Source organism: Anas acuta, chromosome 1 (assembly GCF_963932015.1).
Source record: "Anas acuta chromosome 1, bAnaAcu1.1, whole genome shotgun sequence".
Taxonomy (NCBI): Eukaryota; Metazoa; Chordata; class Aves; order Anseriformes; family Anatidae; genus Anas; species Anas acuta.
The window spans coordinates 4,063,339-4,084,136 of NC_088979.1; the positions used below are offsets into that span (position 1 = coordinate 4,063,339).

Below are 20,798 nucleotides of genomic sequence, written 5' to 3' on the forward strand. Positions count from 1 at the left end.
GCAGATGCAAGTGGCTGCATAAGGTACGAAGGAGAAGAGCACCATGCCTAGAGCATCCCAGCTTGGGATGACATTCTTAAAAAGGTAATAAATGGGAAACTAGGAGATCAGGGTAATCCTGAAGGTCAGACAGAAGGAGAGGAAGAGATTAAGACTCAGTTCTAGGGATTTATTTCAAAGAAGTGCTGACAGCTTTCAGCTGTAGGTGAGAGGTAGCCAAATGCCTCTAGTCCCAGTTCATTCCTTCTGCATGGGTATGATGGTAGCAGCTCAGGACGTATGCTGGGCCAAGAGCCAGAGAACAGATAAGCATTCATCTGCTGGGAAAACGTGTGCTGTCTGAACAGCTGGGCCCAATCCTCTCCAAGGAAACAGCAGTGAACCAGCAGGGACCATTTTATGTGTTAGCAGTTGGACCATAACAGTCTCCGACAACGTTTGTGCGTTGCCACTTGGCTGCTTCTAAAAAGAGACGCAGGCCCTGGGGTCACTTACCAAAAGCTTCCGAAAGCCCATACACCTTCTGGCTGTAGACGTCTGTCTTATCCCAGATGAAATAATAGGACAGGTCTGGAGCAGCTGCAAACCACTTTCTGAAGAGGCGTCCCTCGACGGCCACCATGAGGTGGACTTTCATGAGGTTGAAGGGGATGGTGGGGTGGGTCATGCTGATCCTCAGGACTGATTTGTAGCCAGCTGTGCGACTGCTCAGGTAACTCACTTTTATTTTACTACCGGAAACGTTAATCTCCTCCTGTAGAGCCTGTGGAAAAGCAATCCAGGAGTGTTAAATCAGCTCCGAGCAGACAGGAAACGGCAGTGAAGCTGCAATTAATCAAACACACCTTTATACATGCTCTGGTAGACACGTCTAAAAAAGCACACCTAGTAGGCATCAATTATGAAATCAGATTTATAATTTATAGAGTTATTTCTGGAAGCCAGGAATGCCTCCTCTTCATCTCTGTTACATCGGAGTGTAAAGTGCCAAGGGTTCTCCATGCATTGGACTATTACCCTCTGTGGCTATTCCATGTAAGCACTAATGACACTAAGGTCAAATTGGAAACTATCAGACAGCATTTTAGAGCTCTGGGGATGATGATAAAGGATTTGGGAGCTCAGACATTTTTTTCTCAATCCTTCCAGGGAGGAGGGAGGATGGGAGGAGGAGGAGACAGATTTTCCAAGCTAATAACTGGCTGCGCCACTGGTGTTGGCAACAGGCTTTTGGTTCCTATGACCATGGGACCCTGTTTAAAGACAACATTGGGATGGGTAGAGAGGGGATCCACCTCACTAAGTGGCACGTGTCTTTGCCAACAGGTTGGCCAAGCCCGTAAAGAGGTCTTTAAAATATGAAAGATTTGAGAAGGTGAGAGTTACAGAGAGAGGGTAGTCAGCAAAACATGGCTCAAGTTGGGGTGCCTCTTGTGGCAGTGCATCTGGATCACATGGAACATCCTTTTTCACCCCTCCTGGGAAACCTACATGCTCAATTACCTCTCTGAATTGCCCATACAGCAATACACACAGCATGGAGAATAAACAGGAAGAATTAGAGACCTGTGTGTGGTCACAGGACTACGATCAGATTGCAGTTTGAGACATGGTGGGATAGCTCGCATGACTGGAATGCTCTCATGGATGGCTATGTGCCTTTGGGGAAAGACAGGCCAGGAAGGTGAGGTGGTAGAGCTGCTCTTTATGTGAGACAGCAACTGGAATATATCAAGCTCAGCCTACAGATGGATGAAAACATGGTTTATTGGGTTATATTGGTAGTAGGATGATGGTTGGACCAAATGATCTTGAAGGTCTCCTCCAACCTTAATGATTCTAGGATTCTATGATTCTAGGAGTGAGCTGAGAGTTTATCAGTAAGTATCTTGTTTCAGTCAGTGTTTACAATGAGACTCGTTGCTAAAAGGAGTCCCTGGACTCACCGCGAAAGGAATCACAGAATCACAGAATTTTCTAGGTTGGAAGAGACCTCAAGATCATCGAGTCCAACCTCTGACCTAACACTAACAGTCCCCACTAAACCATATCCCTAAGCTCTACATCTAAACGTCTTTTAAAGACTTCCAGGGATGGTGACTCCACCACTTCCCTGGGCAGCCTGTTCCAATGTCTAACAAAGCTTGATGTCTGAGATGGCTCCAGCCCAACAGTAAAGCTTCCATTTCTTCTGCTATCTTGATAGGTTTCTGTAGTTGCTAATCTTTGCCTCTTGGCTTTTTCTTCCAATAAAATATCAAGCCCTTGGTATGTGTCTCATATCCTCAAGGATGTTCCCCAGTCTTGCCCATAACCTGCCATTCTCCCATGTCACTAATCATGCTCCCAACCTCTCTGACTCACCCATAACAGTTCTTCCCCTTGACCTCTCTCTCCTTCCCTGTAACTTGTCCTCTCCTACCTCACCTCTGGCCCTCTTTGCCCTGTCTAGCTCTAGCCTCTTTTTTTTTTTCCCATGTCTTGACCCTTATCTTCTGCCTTCACATTTGTTCCTACTTATTCTGGTGCTTGCCCTCCCATCTTTCCTATGCGATGAAGCTCTTGGCCTGACCTACCACCATTGACATCTTTCCCCTGCCTTGCTCTCTCCCTTCCCCTCCTTTTCCAAATTCATTTGTATTCCAGGTGAGTTGCTTCGTTTTCTCCTCCAGCCACGCAGTGGGGATATTGCTGACTGACTGGGACGTTCACCTCACAGGTCTCCACTCCAGTACAGAATTTCACAGAAGACTGAAGGACAGCAGGGAAAGTTTTGTCTGACCCCGTTCTGCTTTGAGAATAGAGAAGACTCAGTAAAGATGGGATTTTCAGGTAATTTACCTGCTGAAGTATAATTAGATCTTTGCATTATTATTATTTATTTTTCGTTGGAGAAATGCAGGGACATTTTCTGGAAGGCAATGCAGCGTACATCCCCTACACCATGCTGATTCTCCTGTGCAAAATGGTGATAAAGGGCATTTCTTTCTCAGTTCTTTTGGGAAAATAAATTAGCTGTTACTTTTCAGAAAATTTCATCCCTAGGTAAGCACCCAACATGGTCACTTTCAGCACAAGCTGGCAACCTTTGGGAAAGTTCAAAAGATGAAGGTAGAAGCTTAGCAGCAAGCCTGAAAACTTGGTCTGATAATGGGATGTGTCAGGAGGTCATAACTAGCTCTGTTCTCTCCTGCACCACTTCTGCAATACTTTCATGTGCTGGACCCAAAATGAGCTATGAAAATACTTCCCCAGCAATAATCAGCTTTCATAATGCTAAGGGCACGGAGGCTGGAAGGCAGGTGGGTCAAGAGATCCTCCCATCAGGAAGGGATCACAGCTGTCCTGGGGCTCTCCAAGCCACTTCTGCGCCTCCCACACTCAATTCCTTCTGTGTGGAAGCAGCAAAATTCCCTGATGTGACAACTTGCTCATCTCTTACAGGTTTTCTAGTTAGAGTTATAAATAACGACAAATGTTGTAATCTGCCCCCTGAAAAGACCTCTTCTAAGCTATTATCCAAGGCCTAACACTTTTTCAAGTGATAACTTACAACCTCTGGGCTTGCAGCACTTGACAAACGGACACATCCAGAAGTTAAAGTGCTGTTCCACTGTGCTCATAAATATTTACTTTCTCTAATGCAGCCTTTTTAATTTACATATCTCAGCGCTTAGGAAGCTGAAAAATGACAGAACTGGGAAAACCCAGGAATTTTAAAATATATTTTCGGAGCTCAGCAACAAGCTGGGCTGGGACCAGGCTCAACCAGAGACCAGCTGAGCCAAGCTGCAGTAAAGGTGGTCCCTTGTATCAAATCTGTCTTCATATGTAACCCCTTTAGGAAAAAGCCAGACAGAAATAATTGTCACTGAGGTACTATTTGCCATGTCTGGTTCAAATCCCTGTCAGAAATAATTATTTCTCTCTGTCATGATCTGTCTCTGCTGTCTACCGTTTCAGAGGAAGGGTCAGCACAGCCGTACTAAGGCACTGAGCAGCACAAGGGATTGTGTTTAAGGGTGCTTCCTTGAAGATCTGGTTCAAATGGTAATTCAGATTATCCGAAACGCATTTGTAGTTTGTAAGCAGAACTAAGCTAGCAACAAAGTAGGGTGGGAGAAGGATAATCTAATAGGACGCTGGTGGGACAAGGGGGAAAAATAAGCTTCAAAATACCCTGAATGCACAAAAAGTAATGATGTGCTTATTTCCCTTTGATAATTGCTGCTTTGCCCAGAAAAATTCATATGCTGTGTCCAAGATTAGGGCTCTTGGAGTTGATCACAACCTAAGTAAAAGTGGTCAAGCCACCAGGTCAGGCAGAAGAGCTGGAGCTTCAGACTTATGAGGGATTTTCACCACTTAGTAATTTTCACTGCCTTGCTCCCTTCAAACCTGGGTGTTGATCTATGTTTGCGCTAGCAGCAAATTCTTCCACTCTTTGCATGAGACAGTGTAGGAAATATTGTTTCTGTTTGCAGGGTTACATGTTTTTCTTACAGCTACTCTTCACTCTGCCAGTATACACGGCAAGAAACTATCAGTCTTTTTTTTTTAATGCTCAGGGGGAATTTTGAGAAAGAAAGGCATTTAGGGCCTGATTCGGGGACCTTAGCACAGGCATCTGGTACCTTTGAGATGTCCTGTGGTATCCAAAACCTCTGCATGGGGATGATTGATCTGACATGGAACTTCTTGGGGTCTCCACCTTCCTAAAGCTACAGGTGGAGGTCTGAAGAGGCTCTTCAAGACATCTTAAATGGCACTAAATCCATGTTTAAGCACCTGAATCAAACACTTTAAATGTATTACTTCATGTTTTGAATGCATCCATGTAGAGGACACTGCATGTGTTTGTTGAATATCACGAGGTTCCTATCTGCCCACTCCGTTAGCTTGTCAAAATCCCTTTCCCAGCCCTGCCATCTGCCTGTCAACTCCTCCCAGCTATATTCTTTACTATTATATTTAACATTTCTCTGACGTGGACTGTGTATTATAAAATGCAGCTGCAGAGGCTGACAGCTAGGTTATTTTATATTGTATGTGTACCCAGTGCAGGAATTAAAAGTAGTCCATTTATGAACTGAGAACGGTCAGGACTCTGCTACAATTGCAGATTCTCTTCCATGACTCCTGCATCACAAACTCTTTTACCTTCATCTGTCAATATTTGAGGAGGAATACAGTTTTATAGGTTTGGGTTCAATCATTTGGCATGTGGGAAAAGTACATCATCTTGTATGAGGGAATTACTCAAATTTAGGAACCTAAAAGTTAGGAGCCTCCTCAAAGATACTCTTCCAGGTCTCTCCGTTGGCAAAAAGAAGAAGGAGCTTCGTCAGAAGGTAGGTCTTGCCATATTAATTTGAGTGGGATTCCATTCCAGTTTAAGCATCTAAATCCAGCAACTAAATCCAACTGTTGACATATAAGTGTGTGTATATGAGCTAGGCATCTAAGCATTGATTATAGTCAGCAGAGATCTAACCAATACTGTCAGTGGCAATCTGATACCTTCAAGATGGTCAGTTTAATTGATCTGTAGGCTCTGCTGACAGTATTGATTAGGTTTCTGTCAGGTTTAATGGGAGCTCGAACATCCAGCACACCTCCAGACGACTGTAGGTGAACACCTGATTTAGATACCTTAATCTCAAAATGAATCCCACTTAATTACATTCCATAACTACAGGTGTCCAGTGCCATTTGGGATGTCCACGTTATCCGTGACATTCACAACGGTTTGGCAGATGTAATGCAAGACATTGATAGGAGAATTATTCTGAATTGCCAGTTGGAGACCAAGCACAATATTTGCAGGGCATTTCAAATGGCACTACCCATCTATAGTCAGGAAATCGTATCGAACCCTTGCTTATGATCTACATCCCTGGCCGCTTTCACAGTCAATAGACAGACACACTGTTATTGAAGAGAAATTATAGAATGTTTTAGTTCGATAGATATAATTAACAAAATCTAACAAGTACCCTACCAAATAATGAGTGAGGTTGAGTGAGATTATGATTATAGTATCACTGTATCAGATATTTGCTTCTTTCAGCACTGAACGTCGCCTTTCATGGTGCTTGTTGGAATAAGAAAAAGAGACGTGAAAATAGAACCGAGAATTTGCAATCTGATGGACGTTACAAGATATGAGACTTATTTAGTAATTAAGCTGGGACAAACCCAGGGCCTCTAATTGGAAATTAGTGTGGGAAAAGTTCACAGGATATGGCCCAGAGGGAAACGTAAAGAGACCACTAGACTCATTTGTTCAGTACCTGGTTCAGTACCTGGTGTTCCACAATTAGAAGATATGAAGTGACTTCTCTCCTCATTAACGCTACCAAAACCCCAATGGAGTCAAGCAGGAAGCACACAATTTGTCGCTACACTTGTTATTATTTCTACCTTGGCAGGTTATTATTTGTCACTAAAAGCAATACCCAGGACACTCTGAATGCTGGCATCTAAAACCCAGGGAATAACATGCCCAGGAAAGGAAAGCTTGAATTCTGCCACATCCACGTGTAGCAGTGAGCATTTTTACAGAGGATGGGGAACTGAGTTGTTTGCATCATTCCGTTTCCACTCAGCAAAATGCTTTGAACCCACAGCAGGTTGTTACAACTACTTTATGCGACCCATATGTCCTTAAACACCAGGAAAATGGGGATGAGGAATAAAAAGCCACCCTCCCACTCTGCTCAGCTGTCCCATGTGTCATGAAACGCAATAAAACCCAGGTGCTCCACATGCTGGCCATTTGCCAGGCCTTTCCCTGGCTGACTGCACACCCCAGCAGCTTTGCAGACTGAGGGCTGTGTCTTCAAAACCCAAGGAATTTCACACCCAGTACCCTCCCACTGAAGTCTGTAATGCCCAGCGGATGAAAGTTGCTCCTGAGCAGAAGAAAAGCATGAGTAGAAGAAGCTCCTAAGCCTTGCACTGTGCTTTAGAGTATTGACTGCCAAAGGGCAGCCAGAAGGTTGCTGCAGGTTGCACGGGGTCCCAGTTGAATTCCTGGGTGAATTTTGCCTTCCAAGGTGAAGGCAAAGAAGCAAAGCCAACGTAGGTTTGCACTGCCAGCCACAAGTGCTTTGTCTCCATCTCTCAGGGATAAGGAGAAACAAACCTTCTGGCTACGTGTGTGCTCGTGAGTGTGTGCTCCTAGCAGACATCTGAAAAATGGGGAGACAAGCTGGGAGTGCTTCTTTTTAGCGAAGCAGGGGGGGAGGGAAAGACACAGAAGCATAATATTGTTCAATTTGGTCAAAACAGGTAAAAGAAGGATAGAAAGGAACTGGGTTATCTTCTTCTGGGCTCATAGGGTTCATACCTGGATTTCAGGAACGATAGGGCCTTTCTCTGAGCAGGAACTTGCAAAAGCTGTCAGCGGGGATGGCGAGACCACAGGGTTGGGCCGAGCAAAGTTACTGAGATCACAGCTGGGGATCTCATTCTCCTCGTGCCTCATGACGATGGTTTCCATGACGAAGAAGCGATCCCAGGGCAGCCACAGCGTGTGCTCCTGCGTGATGAAGGGAGCCCGCTCGAAGTGCAGGATAATGGAGATCCCGCCGATGGTAACAAGATCGAAGCTGTTTTAAGAGGTGGAAAACAAGGTTAGTGCAAGCAACACCCCGTGTGTTTGTAGCAAGGAAATATGTTTGTAGCAGAGAAGTAATCGCAAGTCCTCATAGGCCACACGAATACCATCACTCACATTTTACAAATATAAAACCTACAGCTCAAAGAAGCTGTTGTTGGGCAAGAGCAAGTGGAATATGCAGGAGTACAACACTTTCTTTGCCTGTTATGTACTGGTACATTAAAATATTCCCATCCTTTTTTTATTTTTATTTTTTTTGAGAAAAATGTTTGTCTTTGCTATTGCTTTTCTAGTGTTATTTGACCATACATGCTCATTTTCTTTTTTCTTAAAGTATTTTTCATCCCACCAGAGTCACAGATTGGATCAATTCACATGCTGAAATAAGCTATTTGGAAGGTGGTTTCTCTGACATGCCAGCATATAAATTGTCTTGGCATTCACTGCTAACCTGACTAATACCTAATGCAAGTTGGGAACATGTGGAGCCCAGTTGCAGACCGAACCTACTGTACTAGGCATGGGGAAGAAATGAGGACCAGAAAGGCAGTCTCTGTGCCCAGCACTCAGCACTTATACACTTATCTTATTTTTTTGACTCTTAATCATTTAGAGCAGGGCAGGTAAGTCACTGCCCATGGTCCAACTAAAATCTGCAACTTCGTCCTAGGCTACCGCCAGCCAAGTGGCTTTTCTGTCTGTATTAGTGTTAGAGAATATAGAATATCATGTTGGGTTAACAGACAGCCCTCCAGAGCTGTCTGAAAGGACGCTATCTCAAGAAGGAAAATATTCTTCCTCTTGATGTAAAGATGTTGGGATAGAGAGTGCCGTTTGCTTGTTTTACCTTCGTGCTATATTTAACGAAGCACCTCAGGATATATCTATTATGTATAGATGCAAACAAGAGGCACAACTGAGAAAGGAAGAGATTTTGGCACGAACTGAAGACCTCCTGTTTTTGTTTGTGCTTTATTTATTTATTTATTTACTTCAGTATCTATTCTGTTGCAATGCCAAACCCAGGTTTCAGGCACAGAAAGTTTTCTCTTCCCCGCTTCTCACTTGAGATGCTTGGAGCTGGTGTATGACAGCTGTACGGTGTATGACAAACTTGCAGTTGTGTGAGAGGCTCCCTGGCTTCAGCACTGCTGCTCACGTGCTTTAGAGCTGTGTGCCCAAGTACTTCTCTGTGCATGAGGAGCAGGATCTGAAAGCATGCTGACAGCCCACAGCCAGCCTCGATGCCCCTTGTAATTACAAGGTAAGAAAGATGATGAAAAAAGGTATCTAAAATTATTTTGTAATTAATTCTGAGGCTTTCAGATCTGCTGCAAAATCCCCAGAGGGGAAACAAAAGGTACAAATTACTTCTAAAAATCTTTGGCAAGCAATCACTAAAGAGATTATTATTATTATTATTTATGGACAATAGACTGAGGTGCCATTTAGTAAATATAATTATGACAAGAGAGTTATTCAGGAAAGAATGTTAAATGGAGTCCATGGGAGGGAGAGGAAAGCATTTTAAAAACCTAATGACGTGTTTATTCTACCACTCAGCTGGGGACATCGACTTCCCAGACCTATGGAGCTTGGCTAGCAAGAGCCTGATGAGCAACTTGCAGGTCCTTGCCAGCAAAGGCTCGCAGCATTTGTACTTTGATGAGGATATTTTTAACAGTCAATTAGCATTTGGCAAGCCCTGCAGCTAGGAGGGTGAAGCTCTCTTTGCATGAATCTGGGCACTAAAAGGGGCAATGGGAGGAAAGAAACAAACATTACAAATGATGCCCAACACATTTTTAGGCAAGTGGGAAAGAGGTTTTATTTGGAAACACCTCTGTTTTGCTCCTTTGTGAGCGGTTCTTGGCTTCCACGAGCCTTGGTCAGGGATGGTAACCTGTCTGGGGAAACAGCCTTGCCTCTCCTGCATCTGCAAAACAGGGCGCAGAAGGGAAAGCACCACCTCCATGTCAGGCTCCAGCAGCTGGAAAAGCACAGAAGTGCAATCTTTTGCAGCAGGCGCTGCTTGCTGCACATGAGCTGTTCTTCCCAGAGACACAGGGTGCAGATTGGAAGTTACCTCGCTGAACTGAACACAAAAAAACTAAAAGCAAAACCAAACAGAAAAACCTAAACTGAAAATACCCTCCTCCCAGCTTCCCTTAGTGAAATTAAATTTAACAGGAACAAAACCATCTTGGGATTGAAAGAATGAGATAATTTTATTTCTGGTTTTGCTGCTGTTCTCTGATGTCTTTTTTATCACTCTAAAAAAATCAGACTTGTTGTACCGTCATATTGTTCTGTTTTTCTTAAAAGACTCTGGAGAGACAGGCCAAAGGCTGAAATTCTCTATTTATCCACAATGCAGGCTCAAAAGAAAAAAAAAATAAGCACAGAAAAGTGTAACCCTTTCTCATCTCTTTGCTCTGAAAGGCCAATGTATTTCTGAGAGAGCTGATGCCCACGTTGCTGAATGTGACAGTGGGGAGATGAGACTGGAAATATCTGGAGACTTCCCTGTCTGTTTATTAACAGTGCCCCCACAACCACGTGATGTCTTATGGCCTTTATAAACCACCAGACTGATCAAATTTAAAGCTTTATTTAAAAACTGTGGTTTATAATCCATTACAAAGACTTTGTTCCATCTATTAACTTGCTTTACAGAGAAATCACACAACAGAGTGGTTTCAGAGCTGGCATTTCATCTTCATGCCTTGTTACCTGAACAGAGTCTGTGTCCCAATAATTAGGCAAGAATCATGTGTAAGCCTTTATGTTCTCAAAGAGGTTTTCTGGGAGGAGCAGGGATGATTTTGTGAACAGACTAAGTAACGTGACTTAAATAGGACCAGGATTTCACCGCTGGAGACTGTATCTGGCTGCTGTAAAGGGAGTGGAACCTACCTGCAGAGACCTGGGATATGCTGAACCATTCACTGGGGTGAAAAATTCACTTCACTGTAATTTTAAAACTGAAATTTCACTTACAGTACTCATTTTGAAACTTGGTCATGCCAGAAAAAAAAATTACTAAAGCAACAAAATCAGCTTAGGAGCCAATCAAGTTAAGCTGATGCAATTCTGTCTTTAAACTCCCTTACTTTAAAAACACAGTTATTGCCCTGCTATCAGTAAACTGATTTGCTAAATCAATTTAAGGGAACTCAGTGCACGTTTTCAAGAATAGATATTCCTATAGTGAATATGCCAAATAATAAAGGCAGTGAGTTTTAAGCAGTTATCTCATAACCTCTGGAACACGGTAACTGCTTGCATGCGTGCTCCCATTTTTCTTCCAACCTGAATGACAACAGAGATGGACTGGATGACCCCGCATGACTGTGCAATGCCACGGAATGGAGATGCATACAGCCTGTTACTGTAGTTCAGGAGAAGCTACTTTTTGCTAAAGAGCATCAACTTCCTAAACCACGCTGACTCAATCACACAAAAACTGCGCTGTGGAAAAGCTGATGAGAAGAGAGATGCTTCTTCCTAAGTGGTCTAATTCTGAAAACCATCAAAGTACGTAATAGAAACAGCAACAGCGTAATTCTTTATGTGACTTCCAAAGTGCTTTACAAATAGTATTCAATAAATGCTGTTAGAACCAGTAAGGGAGGTGAGTAAATGTTACCTCCCCTTCACAGGATGGTTGGCTGGTCTAACAAAGGTTCAGAGATGCATCTAATGATACCTGCTAAATTGGCAAAAAGACTAGGATTAGAATTAAGGGATGTCTAACGCCATTTTCTGCCCTGATAATTTTAGTTTGAATGCTCTTGAAGATTTCAAGCTAATTTTTAGAAGGCTTTGCCGAAGAGGAAGTCACTGGATTCTGGTGCTCTTTAAGAAGGGGCTTTCACCTGCCTATTTATTACCTCCACAGTACAGCAATGCACTGCCCTTCCATTTCAGAAAATACCTGCATGTATGCCTTAGACAATTTGGGGAGTATTTTTGTGATTCAAGAGCCTCAGTACTGCAGCTGGACAATTTGTTGAACGTCATGCACCAGACCTGCACGAGATTTCCATAGATGTAGAAAGATTTGAGGGGAAGGTGAAGAAATTGAGATCAGAAGAGCTGACACTGCGCTGCCTGGGGTTCGAATACCAGCAGCTGCCACCAGAAATCCCAGCTTCAGGATGAGTCCCACATGCTCTCAGATTCCCTCGTCTGAGGCAGCTGATCTCTGTCATTTGTATCACTTGGACCTGAGCGTCTGTCAGGGGCTGAGTCAGCAAACAGCAGCACTGAGCTCCTTGAAACCAATTTAACTTCTGGAGGCTGGCAGCGGGCCCCAAGGAACCAGCAGTTCACTGAGGGTTGGCGGAGCATACTGATGCTGCAGCTGCATCGCTTTCTGGCTGAGCTGGAGGCTGGGGAGGACGTGGTGTGAAAGGAAAAGCCCTGGCTTGATCCGCCAGCAGAAGTAGCCTTATAGCTGAAGTGGAAAGAAATAGTAACTCAAATATTGAAAGGTGCAGGGATAGCACTGCTCACCTCTTGCCCTGTTATGTTTGTTGGCTAGAGGTGTGGCTAAAGGCAAGGTCCCTCTGTTTTAAGTACAGTGCAACTGCAAAGCAAAGAGATGGTCCCTTCCTCAGAGTACTTGCACATAGTAATTGTGTATTATGTAGGGCAAGGAAACAAGCAGACAGCAAAAAGGTTGTAGCAGGCATTATTGTCCAAGAGTTTCATGGATATATATGTTCTAACATATGCAGATTTTGTGCTGGTCTATACGCAGCAATTTGATGCTGAGTGTGCAGTTTGAAAGCAAAGTATGTTCATGCAAAGTGTGTTCAGTGAGTCTGATAGACACTCATAGCATAAATGTGCAAGGCTTTTTCCTTTTTGCTCTAATGCCTAAGCTATAGGAACTGCAAAGGCATCCTTTTCTGAAGGAGACTATGAGTTTTCCAGGGATGCCTCTTTATTGTCATATCCTACAATAGATGCAGCATCACTAAGCCTCCTAGTCACCATCACTGTTAGAGTAGGTGCAAAACCCCCCGAGCATGAACAAGGCAGCATTAATCACACGTTGCTAGCACACGTTCCTCTCTTTCATTATAATTCTATCAGCTCCTCTGGCCAAGTCAAACCTTTAATGAAAGTGGTGAATTGGAGAGGTACTAAAATCCATAAATCCTCTCCCAAGTGCTAGTGGTTAGTAGTCAATACACAGGGCATGTGCAGCTGGAACCCCTAATATTTCATTTTTGTTCTTAAAAGAAAGGGAGCCAATTAGCGCTGACAGACAAAAGATAAGATGAAAGGCTTTCCCAATTTGCAATGGTTTTGTTTTGGTTGAGAGTGATTGTTCAGATTTTAAGCACTTGCCTCTAAAACAACTGTAATTTTAATGACTTCTTCCTAATCATTTCAACATGAATTAACAAGAATAGAACTGAAGGAAACTGCACGCATGCGCAGTTCATTGCCTAATTGTTGGCTAATGATTCTAGTTTATATTACAAAGTGAATAAATAATAAAAATAACAACCAACACCAGCAATAAGGCATCAACATCTTCAAAATGCATAAACAATAAATGTGCCCTTGGCAGTTCTTCCTTAGTGTTGATAGCATTAACACTGCACTCACTGCTTGAACACTGTAAATCCTGTAAAGATATCCTACCTGCCGTCCTGTCTGCTGATCGTGTACCCAAAAAGAGGATTGTTGACAAAGCTGATGTTGACTCCAACCAGAGGGGTCCCGTCTGCTGTCATCACCTGGCCTCGAATCACACATGCATGTCTGGATGAACAAGGAGAGAAACGGTAAGAAATGGTAAGTCTTTTGGCAAAGGGAGGATTTTCCTCTATTTTTGGGGCTTGGAGCTCCTTTTAATTAGGCTGCCCTTTTGTCTTGGAAAGCATGGGGCCATGCAGTTTGGCCTGATGGTGGCATGTTGCTCTTGAAGATTTTCTCACGAGGTGTGTAAGAACATTTGACACCAGAATTAAGGCTTACCTTTAACCCATTCTTGAAAAACACAACTGCTGCAGCAGATACTTCACAAACTATGAGCTTCTGTAAGGTTCACAACATGACATGGGAATTTGCTGTAACCAGCTAAGTTTCGCAGTGCCTTGACAATACTGCCCTAACGAAGGGCAAACCACATTTTAAACTCAAAGAGCACAGAAGCATTTTAAGTACTGCACGGACATATTTACAGCACAGAAGCCCTCAGAGGTAGAGACACACCGGGCTTGATGGCTTATTTCATCCAGATTTCACAAAGACCCTTAAGTTACCACTTGGGAAGAACATGACAGATAATTTGCTAGGTTCAGATAGCTTCCCTACAAAATGCTTGAGGAATGGAGCAAGTTAACAAGACGGGCTTTTCCTGCCTGTCTTTTTCCAAGTTTGGTAGCTTGCACTGTTTTATAGACTACGTGTATTCCAATTACTCTATGCCCTGTAATGTGCTTTTATCTGGGGATCTCAAGGATCTTTACAAACATTGATTAATACTGCATGATAGGTATTTTACAGAGAAAGCAAATAAAGCAGAGTGGTTTTCAGTTGTCCAAGGTCAGGCAGAAAATCTGCAGTAAAGCCAAAGACAGATTTTCTGGGTTCTCATTCCAAAGCCTGTTTCCAGACCTCTAAGTCATTGCTATGCTGCTACCTGAGGAGCTTTCTGTAAAGACAAAGCATCACACGTCCGTGAGAGTGTCTGAGCCCAATTGCTGGCTGAGGCCAACTATTTTTCTGAGCAACAACAGCAAATTGTGGTGTCAGTGTGCTAACATGACCCGGTGAGTGATTTTCCTTACTGTTGTCCTGGTGGAGAGCAGATATTGAAAGCCAAGGTTTCTACAGGTGTGGGACCAGTTCTCAGCAAGAGTAAATCATCCCAGCTGCACTCGCTATCTGCCCACTTGAGCTGAGAAATGTCACTTCGCTGGTTCACTCAGGCAAATGACATCTGCACTGTTTTGTAACGTTGATTTCATAAACACTTGAAAGATCAAGTTATTTTCTTTGAGTCCATCGGGAAATCCGATATTGTATAATGCAAGGAGATAACGTATAATTTCTATTAAGTAAGGGCTGCAGTCGTTGTATATTCCACAGCACAGAAAACAGACCATTTGTCAGGGAGTCTTAAAACTCCTACTGATCTAAACAGAGAGCTCCAATATTAACAGAAATTCTCGAAGCGTTACCAGAATGTGCCGGCAATCTAAAATGTGACTTGATTCATATACAATTTTGGAATAGAACACAGGAAAATGAGATAATGGAACTTATTTTTCTGTCACCGAGTCTTCTCTGATATATCATCCCCGACTTTTTAGGAGTCATGCAGGAAAAGACTTGGAGCCAGCTTGTAGTTAATAACGTTTTTCGTATTTCTGTTGCTTCTCCCACTGAAGGCTCTAACCCAGCTTCCAGTAGACAACAAATTTAAAATAATAGCCAAGTACAGTGAAGTAAAACATATGTCACTCTCTAACAGGCAGGCAAAGCATAACTCAAAGGATCACAATACCACGGAATATGCTGGGAATAATGTCAATGCTTGGAACGACCCTGCTGAAGCCTACAGGTCACCAACCGTAGGGCAATTTTGGACAAAGTTAGTATGTGCAATCACATACCTGAGTGAAGAGCTAGGCTTTCTCTTCCCAGATTTTTCCGTGATTCCCTCCACCCCGCCCCATCTCCTTTCCTATCCTTTAGGGAGCCCCGTGGAAGGGTTTGGAACCGTCTCCTCTCAGCTCCTTACCAGATGGCTGCACATTTTATGAAAGGCAAGGAATCACTACAGACTTATTTGAAGACTAAAACCTTGTTGCAGAACATGAGGCACTCAGTATTCTGGCTCCCTGATTGCATATTCAAGTCAACATGGGGACTGCTTGTGTTTTAAAATACTCAAGAGACAAGATCATGCTGTGTTTTTGCAAACACAGAAAGAATACTTCCACTTGTTCCTTCCTTCCAAGAGTTAAAAGCAAGCAAAGGAAAAAATACAAAATGCTGCAGGTGTCTCCCCTGCTGCCCCACTTCAAACATGTCCAAGCAGTTGCAAACTTCTACGTAATATAGCAAGCACATTGGCTTAGGTCCTCAGCTCCTGTTAATGGGGGGATGTGCTTTATATCAGCGAGCATCTGGTCCATTACATATCACAGACAACTATTTCTTCAGTAACAGGAATCAGCACAATATGGACAAACAGATGCATTTGACCTCCAACCTTTCAGCAAGAGGCCTCATTCCCATCCTAGCTGATGTTTCGCAGTGCTGCCTCCATCACCATTTGTGCATCGACGTGCTCAGTAACTCACTAGCATCTCTTTGCAGAGAAGCAGCTCATCGACAAGCCCAGCTGCATCCACCAGTCCCCCAGAGGACTACAACAATAGCTTTCCTTACGTGCTATAGGGAAAGATATATTCCCACAAAGGGGACATCGTTCCCAAAACCACAGTGATAAAAAGGAGCTGGAGCAACACGCACAAATCTGAATTCAGTTAAAAGCAGGAGGGATGGGAACTGGAGAAAAACCAAAGCCCAGACTCTGCTTGATTAGATTCTCAAATCTTCTTCCCTAGGTGATAAAATTTGCCCCGCTTGGGAAAAACAGTGAATACAGTGCGTGGGAAGCAGCTGGCTTCTCTGGTGTCAACGTGTCCTTTCTGGAGGCAAGATCGACTACCCACAGCACACTGAGCCCCCCAGGAACCTGGTTAATGCTAATTTAGTCAGCCATTTCCTTCAGAAGACCTTGGTCTAAATGCAATTACACTACAAACAAGTTAAGTGGTATTGCTAAGACGCTCGGCTCTGCTAGAAGGTCTCCCAATATATTTACATAAAATTATCTCTCATGTTAATAGAAGAGATTTATTCCATCAGGCTAGGCCTGCCAGTTCAGAGTGTTTTCTGCAGTTGAACAAAATTGAATTTCTCATAGCTAGAGCCTCGTCTTCCCATTGAATTATTAAAAGATTCCGCATACTGCCTCTGTTTTCTGTTTGTCCTTTGTTTTGTTTGCTTGTTTCCTTCACTACTTTTATTTTAGGGTGTATGGATTCTTGCTTTGCAATGAACAGCACTCTGCTGTTTTTCTACTTCTCTAATTAGACTTCCCCTATTTTTTTGTTAGAATTTGTCCATAAAGGCTTCCCTGAAACACCAAGCCATTGTCGAATTGCTATCTAGAATGCCAGATGGTATATCAGACCATTTTATACCATTGCTTTGTGAAATCGTCTTTATTCCTTTGAAAATTAATTTAAGCCTTCCTGGTAAGATCTGGGCTACAGGGGCAAAACAGAGAGAGTGCAATGATACCTTTACTTTCCCGTTGCTCAGATATAAAGAAGGTTTGATAGGCTGCTTTACAAAATCTAAGCAGACCAAAAGAGTTTTAGAACAGAAGACAGAAAAGTAAATTCCCCAAAAGCCATCTCTCAGCTTCCCATGGGAGTACATTAAAGATCTGACTATAATACTGTATCTGACCCAATGTCTCATAACTTAGACATTGGTCCTTCCAACACTTCTTATTCATAGCCGTTTTCTGCTGACACTGTGCCTGGCACTGGGACATAGAAAAAAAATACTGCTTTTGCTGAACATTTTTCATTGGAAAAAGAAAATCCCACACATTCTAAATCCTCTTTTGCTGAAAGAAATGTATATTCTTTCCCTGACTGAGAATAGGTGCCAAGGGGAAATCTCACCTCTATGAATTTCTGAAGCTCCTCAAAATATTTCCTCCAAAACTCATTGTGCTTTCTCCTTCAAAAGTTTCAGATGTATGGAGATGGTTATCATGACTACTCAGCCAGCTTCAGCCAAGTTATTCATAATAAATATTTTAATTTGCCGCTATAAATCTTTTTATCTCTTTGATCTTATTTACCACTTCACATTTTACTGGCATAGACATGCTGGGGATTTATTCATCTGCTCTGGATGAACCTTCACCACAGCACCCTTGTGTGAAAACCTAGAAAGTTATTTCATGTTGGTACGAGCCTTACAATTGAAATCAGGTGATTCCAGCAATATTTCTTCTTCTGCTAAAGACTTTTTGTTCAACGCTGGTCCTATCAGCTGGTCTGCATGTGTTCTAGTACTCCACCTGCAAAATTACAACTGAAGCCCATTTTCTTACAGGGACATTAAGAGGATAATTGTAGTAATCTGCTAATCGCTTGCGCAGGAATTTTTACATTCTCACAGTACTTCATCTGCGACGTGCTGGGAAACCTTTCTGATAAGTACCTATAAACACAGTCATTTGGTACAAACGTGATCTCATGGCTTTAGCTGTTGTGACCTTTTTGCTTAATAATAAGGCGGGATGCAGCAAAACGTACCTCGGCCACTTTGGTCTGAATGCACCTGTCTTGGGTCAAAACACCTCAGGGCTGTCTAGCACTGGATAGACAGAAAAATTGGTAGCATGCCAGGTAAAAGCCAAGGGCATCATGATCAAGCACATGGACACAGAGAATGCCTGAACTGACAGATGAAGGACAAAAGAAGAAAAGGCAACAGCAGAACATACAGACCTTCGAGTTTATTGCTTGTGGCAGTATCTCCCTCAAAAGCTGCCTGTAAAAAAAAGCTCTGTCTGTTAAACAAGCTCTGCCCACTTGCCTCTGAACTGCACCAAAAGATTATCTTGATGGTCTTTCCTTGAACTGAGTCAATCCCTTTCTAGTTTCTTCAGTTTAGCTGTAGAAAAAGCTGAATTTGGAAACCCCTCTACTGATCTAGATGACATCTGAACTAAGGAATTGAGGTTAGGAAAAAGAATGGAAAAGATCTTGCTAAAGGGTTTCTTGTTAAACAAGAAAGGCATGCTTATGTGAAAAAAAGAAAAGAAAATTAAAGAGTAGCCATCCAGAAAGACTCCCTAAGCCCCACGGATAACACAAATGAGTTTCTGAAAGGGTTTGGCACGTGTTGGGCAGCCGGGATACAAATCATCAGTTAGGCTCAGCTGAGAACCTTGCCTGTAAGGGAAGCACCAGGATACCACTGTCAATCCGACAAAGGACTAAATGTGTTGATATTCAGCTGAATCCCAGTCAGGGACTTGCTAAAGTGGCACTGGCAGACGTGGTTTGCAACACGTCTCACTGCCACTCAACTTTCTGAGAAGCCCTGGACTCAGAAGAAGAAGAGAAGGAGAAGACTGGATGATGAAGAGCAAAGTTTCTACGAGCTCTGACCAGGCTCAATAAAAGAAAGTAAATTCTATGTTGTTTGCAGCAAGAAGCAGTATCCGACCTGTTTGTTTAACCTGCTCAATGAAGCTATTTATAAGGTCCCATCGCTGAAGGGTTAGGAGGTGCTGACGATTCTTTATGTGGGTAGAGGCCTTAATTGTTAACCTTTTACAAGAAACCTTTGACAGTCTCTCGGATATTTTACAAAACAAACAGCAAACCTGCCTGAATGAAATGCTCCGATGAAAGCACATTGCTTAAATTGTCTTAAGAAGAACAGGAGAAAAAGCAACCTAATGCTTGTATGCTTGTATGACTGTGGCTAATGAAGGTGGTATTTGAAGTATAGGAGGAAAGTGCTTATTAACTAGATTTAGCAAAACACATCCAGATGCAGATTTTCTTGTCTTTGTCTCTAGATCTAGTCTGACGTGGCAGTATCAAAATATTGCGTCTTCTTCATCTGATCTTTTTAGTATCCGTGAGTGGGCTCAGCCTTGTGTCCAGCTGTTGGCGAGTTTCTCAAGCTCCCCACTGCATGCATCTGCCTCCGTTCTGCTCCATGATGAATTTGTCCTCTAAAATCTCCTATGGCATCGTGTTTGTCTGCACTGTTGGTGACTGTGGGTTGTAGCTCCTCCAAAGGGAAAAGAAGGCATCTTTCCTTCATGACAGTTAGTAATAAAATGTAATATTAATTTGAGGAAAGAGCTGGACACCAGTCACTTCTAGAAATCTCACGACTGGATGATCATTGCTCTCATAACAACTCCCTCATGGCTCAGTTCCTGAAAGGCTCGGGCCCTCGTGGTTTTGAAAACTTCTCCCAAGATTTGAACCTTATTGACCTGCTTGATGTCTGTTCCTTTCCTCAAGGGACAGACATAGGAAGATGAAAGCACAGTCTGCCTCTCCGATCAGCCAAGCAATCTGGTCACTGTTGGACAGAGATGCCACTTCTGCCTCCAAAACATCTTGGGTCTCTATGCTTCATCGGCTCGCTTGGTTTTGCATCCCAAGATTTTTTGGTTGGGAAGGTGGGAGAATAAAGGATACAGGAAAGCTGTTCACCAAGTAGGAAATGAAGAGGAACAGACATTGATGCTGGTCTCTGAAATTATAAAGCTGGTCCAACTATAATGGGGAAGTGAAAGTATTTTAGAATAGATTTTTATAGGAAATGTAATGCTTAATAAAGTTGGGATCTGCTTTACTGCAAAGTTTCAGTGAAAAATGCTTTTATTCACAGTGCAGTTGCCTAAGAAGTGCTTTAAAAGTTGACGATTCTTTCCTTCACTTCAGCACAACCAAAGAAACACACTCTTTTGCTTTGTACTAGGTCTCAAGGAAGAAGAATCATGCCCTCATTTTTTTAGGTCTGTAAAACCCATGTCGGGTTCAATAGCTCATAAGATGTGAGATACTTTTTGTACCTAATACTGAATTATGCTCATTTCATAATTTTTCAGAAGTGATCCAAAAACCATTATTTCTATGAGAGGTAGAGACTTTATGGTGCAATAATTTTCAAGAAGAATAATGTATTCATGCCAAGTCATAAAAAAAAAAAAAAAGTCTGCAGATCTTACCAGTTTTGTATTATCATAGTATTTTATGTCTGGTATTTATTTCGTAAGCAATGGCCACATAGTCAGCTCTGCAGAAGAACCAAAATAAAAGCAATTCCTCCCATTGAATCTGAGGTATCAAGAAAGTAAAACTGAACAGGACAGAAGAAATACATTATTTCCAGGTTAATTATAAAATGAGCTCCCTTTTTGGATGATCACAGGGAAAGTTCTTTAACTACAGCCGCCTGATAGCTTTGTAGTGATCCAAAGGAATTAGGAAAAAAAAAACGATTCAATAAAACATATAAGATTTTATGATTGGGATTTTAAAACTGATTTGCTATGTATGAGGTTTTAACCAATTTAGCA

At 42.6% G+C, this 20,798-nt stretch overlaps 1 protein-coding gene across 15 annotated transcripts in view; it reads right to left on the bottom strand.

Moving 5' to 3' along the window:
* Window positions 1–20,798, bottom strand: part of TENM4 (teneurin transmembrane protein 4) — a 1,646,934-nt gene that overhangs the window by 70,679 nt on the left and 1,555,457 nt on the right. For all 15 annotated transcript variants that reach the window (XM_068654787.1, XM_068655360.1, XM_068655430.1 and 12 more), the window contains 3 exons: window positions 13,286–13,405; window positions 7,352–7,613; window positions 496–763 (listed from right to left, as the gene is read on the bottom strand). In XM_068654787.1, coding sequence (XP_068510888.1) covers window positions 496–763; window positions 7,352–7,613; window positions 13,286–13,405 — 650 coding nt within the window. The remainder of the gene's footprint in view (window positions 1–495; window positions 764–7,351; window positions 7,614–13,285; window positions 13,406–20,798) is intronic.